Source organism: Melanerpes formicivorus, unplaced genomic scaffold (assembly GCF_026170545.1).
Source record: "Melanerpes formicivorus ecotype bairdi unplaced genomic scaffold, bMelFor1.0.p_v2 SCAF_5, whole genome shotgun sequence".
Lineage (NCBI taxonomy): Eukaryota > Metazoa > Chordata > Aves > Piciformes > Picidae > Melanerpes > Melanerpes formicivorus.
Genome location: NW_027142357.1, coordinates 21,514,579 through 21,530,802, shown reverse-complemented (window position 1 = coordinate 21,530,802; position 16,224 = coordinate 21,514,579). Strand labels below are relative to the sequence as shown.

General features: G+C 38.1%; 1 protein-coding gene across 2 annotated transcripts in view; it reads right to left on the bottom strand.

Moving 5' to 3' along the window:
• The window catches only part of STK39 (serine/threonine kinase 39), a 97,727-nt gene that overhangs the window by 17,241 nt on the left and 64,262 nt on the right, over positions 1–16,224 (bottom strand). For both annotated transcript variants that reach the window (XM_068138694.1, XM_068138695.1), the window contains 2 exons: positions 8,617–8,669; positions 6,766–6,834 (listed from right to left, as the gene is read on the bottom strand). In XM_068138694.1, coding sequence (XP_067994795.1) covers positions 6,766–6,834; positions 8,617–8,669 — 122 coding nt within the window. The remainder of the gene's footprint in view (positions 1–6,765; positions 6,835–8,616; positions 8,670–16,224) is intronic.

The following is a 16,224-nucleotide window of genomic DNA, read 5'->3' as shown; positions in this document are numbered from 1 at the left end:
CACAGTATCACAGTATAACTAAGGTTGGAAGAGACCTCGAGGACCATTGAGTCCAACCCATCAACACAGACCCCATGACTAGACCATGTCACTAAGTGCCACGTCCAATCTCCCCTTGAACGCCTCCAGGGTCGATGACTCAACCACCTCCCTGGGCAGCCCATTCCAATGACGAATGACTCGCTTGGTGAAGAACTTTCTCCTCACCTCGAATCTAAACCTCCCCTGGCGCAGCTTGAGACTGTGTCCCCTTGTTCTGGTGCTGGTTGCCTGGGAGAAGAGACCAACTCCCTCCCGGCTACAACCACCTTTCAGGTAGTTGTAGACGGCAATGAGGTCACCCCTGAGCCTCCTCTTCTCCAGGCTAAACAATCCCAGCTCCCTCAGCCTCTCCTCATAGGGCTTGTGCTCAAGGCCTCTCACCAGCCTTGTTGCCCTTCTCTGGACACATTCAAGTATTTCGATGTCCTTCTTAAACTGAGGGGCCCAGAACTGGACACAGGACTCAAGGTGCGGCCTAACCAAAGCAGAGTACAGGGGCACAATGACTTCCCTGCTCCTGCTGGCCACACTATTCCTAATGCAGGCCAGGATGCTATTGGCCCTCTTGGCCACCTGGGCACACTGCTGGCTCATAATCAGGCGGCTGTCGATCAGTACTCCCAGGTCCCTCTCCGTTTGGCAGCTCTCCAGCCACTCCGACCCCAGCCTATAGCTCTGCATGGAATTGTCGTAGCAGCACTCGGCACTTGGACTTGTTAAATGCCATCCCATTGGATTCTGCCCATCTGTCCAGTCGGTCGAGGTCCCTCTGCAGAGCCTTTCTACCCTCTAACTGACTAACATCTGCTCCTAAATTATTTGCCAGTGACTGAATGCAGAAAGCAAGTACTACCTTTCAGACAAAGGTTTTGACAACAGTTTGACAGTCATCAAGATGTTAAAGGCAGGTATAACAAATACCTTCATCAGGATGGATTAGAGTTGAAATGTAGGTCTATTCAGAAATAAGGCAGGACACATTCTGCTATGCTCATTATTACTTGGTAATCTCCTCTCCCCATCATATCTTCACAACTCCGCCTGTCCTGAGTTCTGCTATGAATTATAGATATTGTTCTGACAAAACTATTAAGAAAATGAAATAGCAGCCAGACTATTTCAATACTTTATATCTGAGACTTGAAACAAGGAAAAATATATTTAGAAAAGACTCCCTGATGTACAGGAGTTATGTTATCAAATAGACTACCTCTAGTCTGAAGAACCTCAGTAAATCCTTGCTCTGACATACCAACCACTTGCAGAGAAGTGAATGCCAAGGAAACAAATGACAGCAGCTAAATTACTGTTGAAAAGAGGAACATTACTTATATTGCAATTTCTGATTCAAGTTCACAGAACTACATTTCAGGCCTGTGAGGGCAGGGAACGCACTCCTAAGTTTTTATAACCTGGTGGACTGTATGCTGAAAAAAGGAACTGTAACTAAAAATTATTATTTATTTGATCATGGCTGTAAGATAAGAACTTTTATTATGAGACATGAATATACATATATATGTAGAGTGCAATTTGCACACTTGAAACATTTTTTACAGCATACATTTATAATTCTGCCACAATCCACCATTACAGCAGCAGTGATTATTCACCTCTCATAATAACTGGCTTTTTTTCACCTTGGATCTCTGTTTCCACCACAGTGAAAATTCAGCAAGGTGAAAACTTGCATGAAACCTGCTAGCTTCACACAATATACTTTTTCAAGTGCACCTTTTCATGTGCATTACCTACAGCTAAAATAACTTTGAAGGCACAATTAGATGCAAAGCTTGATTACCTGCAGGTATACCTCAAGCTTCCAGAACTCCCAGCAGTCTAGTCGTTATGAGTCACTCTTCAATGCATTAGCTCTAAATGAGTCAGATGTGTTGAAATATTTAAATCCTTAGTTAGGCCCCGGGGATCTTAGAGATACTCTCCTACCTGTAATGCATGTGCATGTCTTGCTAAAGAGATACAGAGTTATGTGCACATATTGAAGGCACAAGAGCTTCTATAAAAAGCCTGAAAATGCAGTCAGGTTTTCATTATATCTGTAAGTTTCCTTTCTGGATAATAAATAAAAAAGTAAACACAAAGTATTTAGTCAATCATTTGAAGTTGTTAGTGTCTGTAAAGGCATTTTTTCGTTAGAAAGTTTACAGGCACATTGAGCTTTGGAACACGTTAAAACATGATACATTTAACTAAAAATCCAGTTATTTTGCTCAGTTTGAACCAGAAGAACAAACAAACACAAGGAAAAAACAAAAGTCCTTAACAAATTCCCTCAAAGATTACAAAAATCTGTGCATCTCAAAAAACTGCTGCTTTCAAATGGCAGTGCTATCCAAGTCACCTATCCATAGCAACATTGCTGCTCTTTGAAGACATAAATCAATGCAGTATGTTTTCTATTCTTACAGTGCTAGCCCTTTTTCTGATTACAGGAAGATGATAAACTGAAATTAGCTGAACAAAAGGCATCACTTCATTCAGTTTCAAACGTGATTTATCTCACAAGGCAGCAAAGTAGCTATAAGCAAATGTATAGCAAACCCAAGAAAAACAAAAGGATATTCACTGTGTAACTCTGTGGCTTTTCTATGAATTTAATTATCAGTGCCACTATGAGTTAAGATGTTGTTACAGACAGTATGCTAACAAACTTTCTCCTCTTCCATTTTAGTATGAAAATACTTTCAGAATTCCAGATATAATACTGCAAGACAGTCAGCTGTTTCCATTTGAAATGCTTTAACACTGTGAGAACCATTCATGTTACTTACTGTTTAATTTGGTCAGAAACATGTTCCCTGCACTCATGGACAAATAACCCATCCACAGCCATTTTATTTTTTAAAAATCTAGATTCCAACTTAAGCCCTGTCTACTCACCATGGTAACTTCAACCAAATCAAAAGGCTCTTCCCTGCCCCTCTTCAATCCAACCACCTTAAAAACCTTAGACAAACTATTATGGCATCTCCTGTATTCATACTTCTACAAAAACATTTAGAATGTTGATGAAAAAGCTTGTTACTTTCAAAATGTGATCTTATTTCAAAATACAATCTGTGGAGTTTTCAGTTCTTCTAATCACATTAGGCATTTCAGCAGGAAGACTTTGTTCTGACTGAAACATGTTTCTCTGGTTACCTAGTGGATACCTAGGCCTGACTGCAACACCAACGACAGATATCCATTTACACACAGTTAATATTGGGTGTATTTCAAAGTGAGGGTCCATCTTCCAAGATGCCCAAAGAATTCGCAGGTACTTTTAAAATAAAAATACCTGAAATAAAGGACCATTAATATAGCAAAGGGCAACTGCATTTCATGTTGGTGTGGATATCATGGCTTTTATTTTAGCAGTATTCCAGCAGGGAAGTATTCTTTGATATATATGCTGCAATTTAATATCTGTAAATACACCTTCTGGTTCTCAAATTTCAGCAAGGCCTCTAGAAGATTAAGGATAGCCTAGGGCTTTGCTGAAATTATATGCACACTGTATACACCAGTGCAATCAGATTGCAACTGTGATTTTCAACAGAACCGACTTGACAGGATTTGAGTTTCCTTCTCAGTATCAAAAATATAATAAAGCACTAGTGGATGAATGTTCACTAGCTAATATACATACACAGCACATACACACAGAGACATATTAATCTCAAAATGTATTTTGAGAATATTCCAGATCTTTCATATGATTTAACACAGCTATTTTGATCCTGTTTAAAAATAACTAAATACCAATGCCTACATATCAGCTCCAAGGTTCGTTCTCCCCTGCAAATGCAAACTCTAGTCTGCTTTTGAACAACATTCTCTGCAGTCATTCCCTTGATCTAGGGACCTCCTATGAAACAATGATACTGTCAATAGGAACATAAACCAGTTGATTGTAGCCAGAACTGAACATGCAAGGTGGGATTTTTGCTTTACTGCAGAACAGGTAGTTGAACTTATTACTTATCAGAATGGAAATCTTCCTGGGAAGCCTGTGTTAAGTGAAGCAAATCCAGCAAGATTCAAAAGGTGAAGTATGTTGATGTTTAGCAGTATATTCTATAGAACCCACACATCATCTGGTAGCTGCTAACAGCTTCAGCTCACGTATGCCATGGCCAAAATTTCCACAACAGCTTTTGCTGACTCCTGTTCAAATGCCCTTTCAGAAAATCAGCTGTTACACCAACAAATTGTTGAGTTCAACATAAGCACAAGTGCTTTAACCTTTCTTTTTTCCTCCAAGCCTCTACAAGTTCCAAGATCCATTAAACGAAACTGTGAGAACACCTTTTATGAGACATTGTTTTCATTCGTGTTATAGAGGCTGAATTTCTGCATGCTTCAGCTGAAATGTGAGAGGTTATTTATCAGATGCTTTCAATCTGGAAGCTAATGGAATCAGTTCTTCTGGCAAAGCAGGTTTACTAAGCTCTTCTATACTACTAACCTCTTCCTGTATGTAAGATCTTTAAGCCTTTTAATTTCGTGTGAACAAGGTGGCAAAATCATTTCACACAGAAAATTAGTTTTGTAAGCAGATTTACATTCTAAGTACCATCTGCTCTCTTATATGACCTATTGATTTCAACTAAGGGACTGTAATATTTCTTGGCTATATTGATACAGTGAAATTCTGAAATTTGCAATACTCTGCTTGCATGCAAATTGTTTTATTCCATACCCACACAACATTTAGCCAGGTTTCCCAAAGCAAATCACAAACAAATTCTAACTTGCCTAACTCTTTTTTTATGATAGAATGTAAATTGCATTTTGCAGAACCTGCCTTTCAGTAAAGTAAGAAATTAACTAGGAAGATAACAACTTTCAAACATATCAAAACTTTAACAACTTCACAGGTGAAGCAGATGGCAGATGCAAGGGAAAACTACAGTACAAAGTCATGCAAGAATTGCTGTCGGTGGAACTCAAGGTAAATTATATCACAGAAAAATGGATGTATCAACCGGTTACAATTAGCAAGATTAAATTCAAGTTGAATGCTTCCATTACATACAAGAAAGCTGATTTCCCTTTTTAAAATACCATATACATAGAACAGAACAGACTGTCATCATAGTGCTAAAAATCAATGCAGGAACTAAGCAAGGAAATAAACTTTGATTACTAACTAGATAGTGTCTCCAACCATGTCTGCTAGGGAAAACCTTATTTGTTCAAATATTTGTGCTTCTTCAAGAACCAAAGGCCCATCACTAAAGCTATAAGGGGTATCTATCTTCATTTGCCTTTTCTCCATCACTCCTCCTGAAAAATGGTAACAAATCCCATTTATGGTGCCATTTCCATAAAATTACACTTTGCATTGGAAGAGAATCTTTCAGCAAAGATAAAAAGGGGAAGAGTGAAGAAGGGAAAAAGGGTTTTACTGGGTGCTAGCAGGACTGGCACTGCAGCATCTCCATCCATGACTCTTGACTTCTGTGCAACACACAAGTGCTAGCTGACTGCTCAGGCAGGTGTGATAGCCAAGAGATAACAACTCTTCTCTTAGCCAGGAAAAAAATTACATATTTATTATTTCTAATAAAGTAAGGTATCTTGTGGCAGTGAAAATTCTGACAAAAACATCAGCAGCAGTATGGTAATGACCTTTTTCATACTGAATGTTTAAAAGGCAACAAATCAAGGTTAAGCTACCCCTCTTCCTTGAACCTTTATAGTAACAGCACAGTAGAAGTGATTTAAGAGTGCCTGCTAGCTGATAATATATAGAAATTTCCCTTAAATACTTTTTCTTAGAAATTAAAAGCAGGCATAGAGATAGAATTAACCTGTATTCTGAACATACAAAACCAAGTACAAAAGCAATACAGAAGTATTTGCTTCTCTCTGAAATATTTTAGTTACATTTTCGGTACATTTGTAGGGTATTTAGACAATCTTCCAGGCAAGTCAGATGAGCTTAAGCATTTGTAAAATCCTCTCCATATCACTGGGAAGTTTGGTAGAGATGTGTAAACTAATTGATAGGAACTTGTCTGATCTCAACACAAACATTGATTTGCTAGCATTCCTCAATTCAGTTCTCACAAATTTAGTATCTGCTAGCTATGTATCTACTGGTTTTGAGCAACCAGAAGAGAAGCAACTGCAAGGAACTAAGTACTTCCAAATCAATCATCTTTGTCAAGCACTGAATTCAATTTTTGAAGAAATAAAAATAAGTACTAAAGCACAGAACAGAAAACAAGGGAAGTATCTTTCCTCTCAGTAGCCTGAAATTTCTGATTACCTTTTATTTCATCATAGAAATAGTATCTCTAGATGCAACTTTCATAGATCTGGAACCTTGGCTTGCTTCTACTTCCATGAATGGAATACTTATGAACTTCAGAGCTGCCAGAGCACACTTTACAAAATCCTACTGAAAAAGAATTTTATTCTTAAACAAAAAAATTAAGCTAGTACAAAAGTGATCAATCACTGAATTGTAAATAATCCTTCAGGAGATCTGTATTATATCATCTCTCTCATACCACTAAAGAGTCCAAACTTCCTAAGGCAATCCTTGAACTGGTATCAAAACCGGTTTGTTGACTGAACTATGCATATATCAAAGCAAAATTAGCACAAAAAGGATTTTGTTAAAATCAGCATTAGAAAAAAAACACTTTTTACATCCATTTAGCACAAACTGGTCACAAGAGCATAATTGCAAACAAAAATGTAATTTACCTATAACTACATCATGGCCATCGACCAGGCCTGCAGAGAACAGCTCCTGAGAAACGCCATCTGCTGTGTCTGTCCAAAAGGTAAAATGAGTACATGTGAGAGCTCACAAAAAACAACAAAAAGTATCAGTCATCCAATGTAATTTAACAAAAATGTACTTTAGTTCCAAAACACCCATGGAGGCAGACTTGAATTCAAAATTATCTTTAATTAGGAGGAAAACAGATAATTATCTTATCAGCCTCTACACAGCAAAACACAAGGTGACGATTTGGTTCATTGTGAACCCCCTACAGACCTTTCCTGGCCACTAGCATTTCTTCTCTGTTATCTATCTACATACTCCTACACAGTTTACAAGTTCAGTATCTTCCTAATCAAGAAAATGTCTTGGTGTAGTTTTCCCTGTTTTCTTTATTCACTCCATTGTTCTGCATATCTAGACAGAGGCATGCTATATAGGTTCTCTTGTTTGTTACCAGTGGGGAAAATGAGTTACATAAAGCTATTTTTTGAGCTTAAGGCTTAAAATAGCTTTAAGTACTGTGACCCAGGAAATTCAGAGCTTTGGATCAATTTTCCATGTACCTGTGTGGTAGTGACTGGAACTTGCTCCTGGTTAAAAGTATTGGAGGGCTTAGAGGTAGTACGGCCTCAAACCCAAATACTGGTGTGAAACACATGCCTGGAAGCAGTTGTACAGATCAGCATCACTTCCTCAAAAAACACACACAGGTGACAAACATTATTGCTGAGCTAGATGCAATTTCTGGAGAGCTCTGAAGATGAATTACAGCTGCCTCAGTGACTGACTACAAGGAACAGTCCTGGTGTGTTGTATCCTGTATTTTTTACTGAACTAAGAATTCCAAATGTCTTATGTAACTGCTTAGAGAGTATCTAAGGAACTCTTTTGACAAGTGACTAAACCAGGATGCTCTGTGCCCAATTAAGTGACAGATCTCTTCTGCTATTAACCATTGCCAAAATCAATGAGAAATGCATCTAGACAACAGAGTGTATATCCATGGACAGAGCTACTGCACATGAAAGACACTGATTTACAGGGAAAGAAGCACCTCTTTCAATCTGGATTAATTTTTAGGTGGAAGTTCTTTGAAGGCTCTTCTAAATATAGTGAATACTGACTTCTGAGTAACATTCAATGTGTTCATAGTTCAAAGGGTTGCTATTTAACAAGGATGACACCTCCTTATTCAATATATCAGCATCCTGTACATTTTATCCCAGTAATAATTGGGTTTCCTCAAACAAAATAACTTTGAGAGTTCTTACGGCTCTAAGTACTGTAAAGCCAATACCATTTTAGAAGCATGCAGCAGTTTAAAGTTTCAGTGCCAGAATTTCTTTCAAGTGATGACACCAAAGCTAGAGATGCAAGTCAACTTTCAGTTAAAGGCAGCATTTGAAAAATGGTGTGTACCTCATACCTCCTAACAGAATTTCTTTTATTAAAAAGGGGAAAGAAACTCAAGTATTACCACCATTGTGCAATATAATTTTATGACTTCTATATAATGTTTCCTACAATATTTTCTGAATATGAAAATGGAAATTCCATAGCTGTAAATATTGCTATGCAAGGTCTTATATAACATACAGATAATTTCAATAAGACATGAAATTAATAAAGTATACTGTGGATCAAGTCTTCTGATACTACACATTATGCAGCACTAGAATTTACATGTATCTGCTATTCTTCTTCAAATGAGGTTCAATATAAAGCTCCATCTCCAGAAAGATAGTTTGTATTAACCATAAGCAGTAATCACATTCTGAAATAGCTTTTTGAGCAATAAAAGAATAATTCAGTCAAAGAAGCCTTACCTCTGCCTGGAGTAAACTCAAACCGTATGTCATTAAGCTCTTTCCTGGAGTTCCTGAAAAACATTCAGTGTGCATACATTAAAATGTAATGAAGAATAGAGCAATTCTATTCAGCTCCTACACACAAAGAATACTTATGGCACTTACAACTGCAATTCTGTAGTGTGGATTCCCTCAGCTTGAAAAACACTGCTCTCCCAAAGCACTCAGTTTGGAGAGATGCCACCACATTTTTCATGGCAGTATTTTGGGTAAAACTAACAAAAAGATGTATTTAAGCTGAAAAATACCTTTCATAACCTGAGGATAAAATAAGGTCCTCTGATAAGTATTTTCACCTCCAAAAGACAATTTGCCATACTGATTCTACTAGTTCAACGTAATCTGAATCACGTGTTATTACCCTTTCTCCTCTAAAAGTAACAAAATATTGACTCGGACTTAAAGCTTTTTATCTGAGATCAGATAGATGTACACAAAGACCCTCTTTAAAGAGACAAAGTATCTAGCAGATGTTAAACACTGAAGAATACTGTTTATAAAGCTGTTTTGAAATTAGTAACTTCTTTCACTGACCACCATTGTCTCAGCAGTGAGGTTTCATCTACATAGAAAATAAGCAACAGAGGGTGAAAGCCAAAGGTTTTCTGTCTTCTCTTTTCCCATAGAGTGCTTTAACCAGTTCAGTGTATGACAAAGTCACAAGCAACTCAATATCTATGTTAAAAAATTACTTTAAAAACTCACACTGTGCTTCAAGCCTTCATTCCTTGCACATTTCCAGCTACAATTTCGGTTAATAATTTCTACTATGAATAAAGCATTAGCCTCTTCATAAAATAGATGACCATCTCATTTTCTGAAATGGCAACTCAGCTGAGAACAGGGATGAACTTAATTGATGTAGCACACTCTTTTTCCAATGAATAGCTCAATACACATGAAATCTAACAGCAACAGAATGTGTTTGCAGTCCATTATTCATCTCCTCAGCAAGGAAACTGTATGCAAGCTCATATTTCAGCATACCACGCCATGAAGTCTTGCTGTGGGAAAACTGAATCCAATAGGTAGGCACAATCATCTGTGACTTACAGCTATTATCATTTGCTAAGTAGTTATAAACATATTATAGTCACAAAGCAGCAACATGCAGGAACACCAAAAATAAAATGACTGGCAACACAGACAAAAGCAAGACAGCAAACCCTGAAAAATAAGCATGCCACATGCAGTGCTTAAAATGGAAAGCATACATTTACTGAATATACTGAATGCTTCAAAGATGAAGGAGTTTCAGGCTCCCAAAAATTTCCTCTAGATAAAGAGCTGTGGGAGTTCAAGATCACTAATATAAAGCTATAGATAAATGCAGCTAGTCAGGTACAGATTTAGAGGCTCATTGACTTCTCTTGTAGAAATCTGATGCCATTATATGGGATACTGCGCTATTTTTATTCAACAGGAAATTTGTATGAATCTCAGTTCTTTCTTTCCCCCCCTCCCAGAAAAATCTGAATGGCATTTGTAATATCTAACAAACATGTGAGGACTGCCACTTTCCAAAAAAGGAAGTCGCACAGAGGTTTAGCATTCTTCTTTAAAAAGGCACATTTTGACTGAATGTGGGAAGTAGCCCAGACTGTGATACTCATTTCCTGCACACACTTCTGAAGAAGCAAAGCAAGGAAATAAAAACTTTATCTCACACCTTTGCAGATGCAAATCAGAAAGTTCTGCTTCTCATTAGCAGCTATATTGAATTGCTCTTGCCTGCCTATCTTTTTCCACATAGAAGTGAACACTAAAGCCAGCTGAGAATTCTGTAGATTTTGCACTCTTACAGTTATCTATTTAGAAAATAATACATTAGAATGTTAGATTCTATCTTTCCACAGACCTCCCACATAAGTAGAACATCCACCATATGAAAACATACTAAGTAATTTTGAACACTAAAGAAAACTATCAGCATCTAACAGACTGATACAGCTGTGTGAAAGAGCAGCTGCTCCTGATGCAGACTCTTCCTCAAGCAGGATGCAAATGGGATGTACTTTACTTTGTCTGCAGAATCACCAGATGTTAAGGGTTGGAAGGGATCTGCAGAGATCATCCAGTCCAACCATCCTGCCTAAGAAAGATCACCTAGGACAGGCCACAAAGGAATGCACAAAGGCAGTTTTTGAAAGTCTTCAGAGGAGAAGTCATAAATAGAAAGTTAATGAGTCAAATCTATTTAAGTGAACATGAAAATCCAAGGAAAGTTGATAAGTATTCAGCCATCCATATTTGCTATCTGTAATTGTTATATGTAGAACTCTTCTGAACTTAAAATACTGCTGCTTTCTCTTTAAAGGGTACTAGTATTCAGGAAAGCAAACCAAAGGAAGTTTGGCAAGATTAATTTGCTAGAACTCTCTAAGTGCTTTTGCTTACAGTTGCATTAAGTTCCAGACATTTATTGATTTCCATAAAATATTTATTTCATTACATATTCCACCAAACAGAAGATGCACTCAAATTCTCTCCTAAAAGCTGCTCATGCTCTTCTCCAGTTTTCAAACACTTCTCTGGCTCTCGTTAGCATCACCGTTACTGCAAATTAGTTTGTTAGTTTCATCGATACACTTTGGTGACAACTGTTTGGATTTGTTGATTTATTTGTAGGCAGAGTTTCCAAGCAGCTTTAATTTGTTCCATTGGAGTTCTCTCTTTGCTTACATCCATTACAATCTTATCATGCAGCAGCACACACAGACATTTATTTCTACTAAACAGAAAAAGGATTTGAAGAAAGGTACTTAGTATCTTTGTGATTAATAATTTTATCTTCTTCGTAATTTCTTTTTGGTCCCTAGTTTCTCTAATGTATTTGTGAAGAAGTTATTTCTAGTTTAAAATGCAGACTCAGACCTTTTGCCAACTCTTTTAATAGCTCTTACTTGCTTCTTGCTCATTTATACCTTGATTATCATGGATAAAAATAGCCCATCTCTTCTAAAATACAGTAAATTTTAAATACTTTCATGCATTTTAGCACACTGCAGTTTGTTAATTTCCTGCAAGCTGCTTTTCATAATGCAACAACAGGACGAATTCCACAGAACTGCTTTTCAGAATAGAATAGAATAGACCAGGTTGGAAGAGACCTTCGAGATCACCATGTCCAACCTATTATCCAACCCACCTAATCAACTAAACCATGCAACCAAGCACCCTATCAAGTCTCCTCCTAAACACCTCCAATGATGGTGACTCCACTACCTCCCCAGGCAGCCCATTCCAATGGGCAATCACTCTGTGTAGAATTTCTTCCTAGCCTCCAGTGCAAACCTCCCTGGTGCAGCTTGAGACTGTGTCCTCTTGTTCTAGTGCTGGCCGCCTGGGACAACCTCCCTTCAGGTAGCTTTGATTAAGAGTGACACCAAAGCACACCATGCTGAGACATCTTGGCAGCCATTTTTTTTTTTTTAAAGTAATTTCAGAATTTACAACTTAACACTTTGTGATAGCCTATTTTGCACACCACCATTATTATTTTGTTTTCATCAGAACCACTTGATGCGCACACTAAGACTGCTAGATCTGGTTTTATAGGGAAAAATCCTTCTTCAAAGAACCAGGAAATATACATGAGCCAACTTCACTTAGACCCTCACCTGTAAACTTAGACCATTAGGACATGAAATAGAGAAAATGTTTAGCAGAACAATGCTGGTACTTACAAAACACAGGATTAGAGAATAAACAGTTATGCAGCTGCTCAGACCGACATGGTTCTACTGACAAAAAAATTCCTAAAATATAAAAGAGATTCCAGGCATTCACATTTAAAGACAATCAAATAAACACCTACTCATAGCATAATTCCTGCTATAGTCAACTAGCTACATTGCAAGTCCTTGACAAAAGATCTACATTGTTGAATTGAAATAGAAAATCATGTTTGTGTAATGATGCCCACCATAAAGTTGAGACATTTCTTTTGTCCTTAAATGCAGAATGTCTTACATGTAAGTGAGATTCATGAAAATTAAGATGTCTTGGAATTAAGGTCTAAATCATGTTGGCATAGCTTGATTATGTATCAAGCAGCAGCCTTTCATCCATTTTACTACTGCTCTTCCTCCCTCCCCAAATTTTATCCACCGCTTCTCATGAAGCACTATCTGAAACATCAGTTTTTATTTTCCCACAAGGTTCAGCATCTTCCATATAGCCTTTAGGGAGAGTCTGTATTCCTGGATGAGATACATCTTACAACAGCTAGGTAAGTGTACATTCTTCCTTCTCAAAGTAAGTAAAAATTTCTCAAACAAGGTAAGCCAGAAGAGGGGTGGTGTGCATGTGTCCAAGAACACACAGGTTTTGTCTCTTTGCTGAGTTTTCAGTCTTAGCTATTCAGTCATCACATGTGGTTTATTTACAAAGATTGATAAATGGAGCTGAACGAGAAGGCAGGTGACACAGGATGGTAATCACCAAAGCTGACCTGTGAAACAGTACAGAGTGCATATAGACCACATGGAAACTGCACCATTTATGGCTTTTGATTAATTACAGCAGACACAAGATTCCCTGATTTTTTTTTCCATTTTCTTCTTTCAGATCAAGTTAGAAATTATGTATCACAGGCACTTCTCCATCACTACCCGTTCCATCACTATGTCATGCGGACAGCAAGCATTGTCTAGACTACATCACAGGCATTGTAGACTTCCATGCTTTCAACCAATAGTTACTTGCTTCTGTAGTCCTGAAATATACAGTTCTTTGAAGTTCATTAAAACTCTAGCATTTATTTCAGTTTTGCTGAAAAAGCTCCATGGGTTTATAACTTATCCCCCTCCACATATATTACTGGAAGTATAAAATGTTTCAGCATATGATTCTTCAAGATCAAGTTATAGGACTCAAAAGCTAAATATACAAAACTGCCACCACCATTGAATCTTCACACATTCTTAGGTAAAGAGCAGGTCCCTGAAATGCTGCAACACATCTATTCATCAATACACTTTAAGAGGTAGCAGCAATACTAAAGGAAAAACACAGCCAAACAATGCTTTCAAGACTGAAAACCAGCCAATGTCACAATGAAACACTATCACTTGGTTGCTAAAGCTGTTGGAATGAGACAGCAGTTACCTGTTAAAATTTACCATCTGTATGCCATCTATCACACACAAAGGGCAGGTGTACATTACAAAATGCAGCCACCAAGTGAACTGTTAGTTACAATTAGATCAGCTAAAAACAGTCTGCAGCTCCAGAGTAGCCAACAGCTCCTCCAGCAGGAAAGGACTTTATGACAGTTCTATTCACAGGTGACCAATCCCAAATTGCTTAAGAGTTAAAAGAAACCAGTGTTCTCAATCTAATCTAATCTAATAAAACCAGATGGGACATGAGTGTAAAACTAAGATAATGCCCATGTTGTGCAATAAAAGAAACACAAGAACACTAGCTGATACACATGGCCACCACCAGACAAGTCTGCAAAACAATGTTCATAATTATAGAAGTCGCAGAAGAACATTTGTCCTCTCTATCCATTGCTTTACAGCCTCAAGTCTTCATTCCTTGACACAGAAATGTTAGATATTTTAGATATATCTACACATAAAATGCCTTTAAATAGGGCCTTCTTTCTTTCTGCAGCTGCTGATGCCAGAAGCTAAATCAAAAGTCCTTCATCTTTTTTTCCTTGTTATAGTCAATCCAAGCTATGTCAAACAGCAAACTCTGGAACAAACAGTTGTGGTTCGTTTTTTTAAAAACCTCAATTCTTGGTGCACTATTTCTCTACACAGGCAGTGAAAAGCAGTATTAACTTGCATCATCTTTTTTGAGGCTCACACTTCCCACCTGCTCTCATCTATCAGCAGGTGGAAACACGTTAGGCGAAGGACTTGCAGTTTTGTTGCTGCAGAGACAGCAATATTAATTAAGAGTTTTTTTTCTGAAAAATTATTCCTGAATTACCCCAAAAGTATCTTAAAAAGTAGTGGTAAACATTTAACTTGTGAAAAGCATCGATATTTCTAACAAGTACTTGAAATACAGTGAAGGGATCGTAGCTCGATTGGCCCATGAAACATCAGGACATCTAGGGAGAGATGCTACGTACAGATGGGCTCATGACTGAGGGGTGGATTTGACCACGGAAGCCATCACAGAGATCACACAAGACTGTGAAACCTGTGCTGCAATCAAGGAAGCCACCAGAGCCAAGTCTCCCTGGAACAGAGGGAGGTGATTCGGTTTTCGCTATGGTGAGGCCTGGCAGATTGACTATATTGGATCACTGCTACAAATACACCAAGGCAAGCACTACATCCTCACCACGGTAGAAGCAACTACAGGCTGGTTAGAAACATATCCTGTAAATCATGCCACTGCCCAGAACACCATCTTAGGCCTTGAAAAGCAAATTCTGTGGCGACACGGTACCCCTGAACAGATCGAGTCTGACAATGGGACTCACTTCAGGAACAATGCCATCAGCTCCTGGACCTACAACCCAGAGGTCAATGGATCGAAACCATCCTCTGCTACCATAATCTCTCCTGGTTTGAAGCCAGAAAGGCTTTTGCCCTGAGAGGGGCAAAAGAATGACACTCACATAAATGGATTGCAGAAGTGATGGAAAAAGCAGTAAGTGTTTTACAGAAATTACAAGCACAGTGACAAAAGCCCAAAGCATACAGGGTCCCTTACAGCACACCCAAAAGCCTCCCAACACTTCCCTTCTCCCCACCTGAGGGCATACCCAAAACCCCCAGGGCTCCTTCTTCAAACCCCCCCCACTAGGCTGGTCTCAGCTGGCCAGGTCTGAGACTGCCCCTCCCGCTTCTCCTCTTGGCATTAAGTCTAGCCAGGTCTAAGAGGCCTTGAGATACTCCCCCATCATTACCTGACAGGGAGCATCTGCCACGGGAGCAGAGAGGGAAGAAAGAGGAAGAGAAAGACTTTGTAGCTGGATTTATAGGGCGCAGGATATTATGGGTATAAATACGCTATTTCCTGTGTCCACCTACTGGGCTGGACACTCGGGACACCAGAGGTGTAACTTATGTGGCAGCAGTCAGAAGGCACCCAGCCTAAACTGTCACACCTGCCATCAAAATTACAAAGAAAATTACTTTTAATATTGAGGCCAGTTTAAGTTTTAACCTATATCCTTTAACATAAAAGAAGTCACAGGTGGTGTTTCGGTTTCTTTGCTGTTTTTTGCTTTGTTCGCCCTCTTTATATTGTTTTCAAATAACACAATAAAAAGTCCGAATGCAGGTCAAATGCCTAATCCTTGGCATCTAAACATTAAGACATGCAAAGTCTTCCTGATAACATTTATTAAATAAGCAGAAACAATATATTGATTCACTGGCTCAACAATTATGAATTTTACACATAAATGTTGCTTTGATAAACAAATATACCATTCCTCTATTAAATAAGTGATGGTATAGCAATTGCATATGGGATTATTTAGGTCATAATTACACTAAATTTTAAAACGTTTAGTTTATTTTCAATAAAAATACAGCAAGGCATAAAATCATCCTTAAGTAATAATTGGCCATTTTTAAAGAGCAAGCTTTG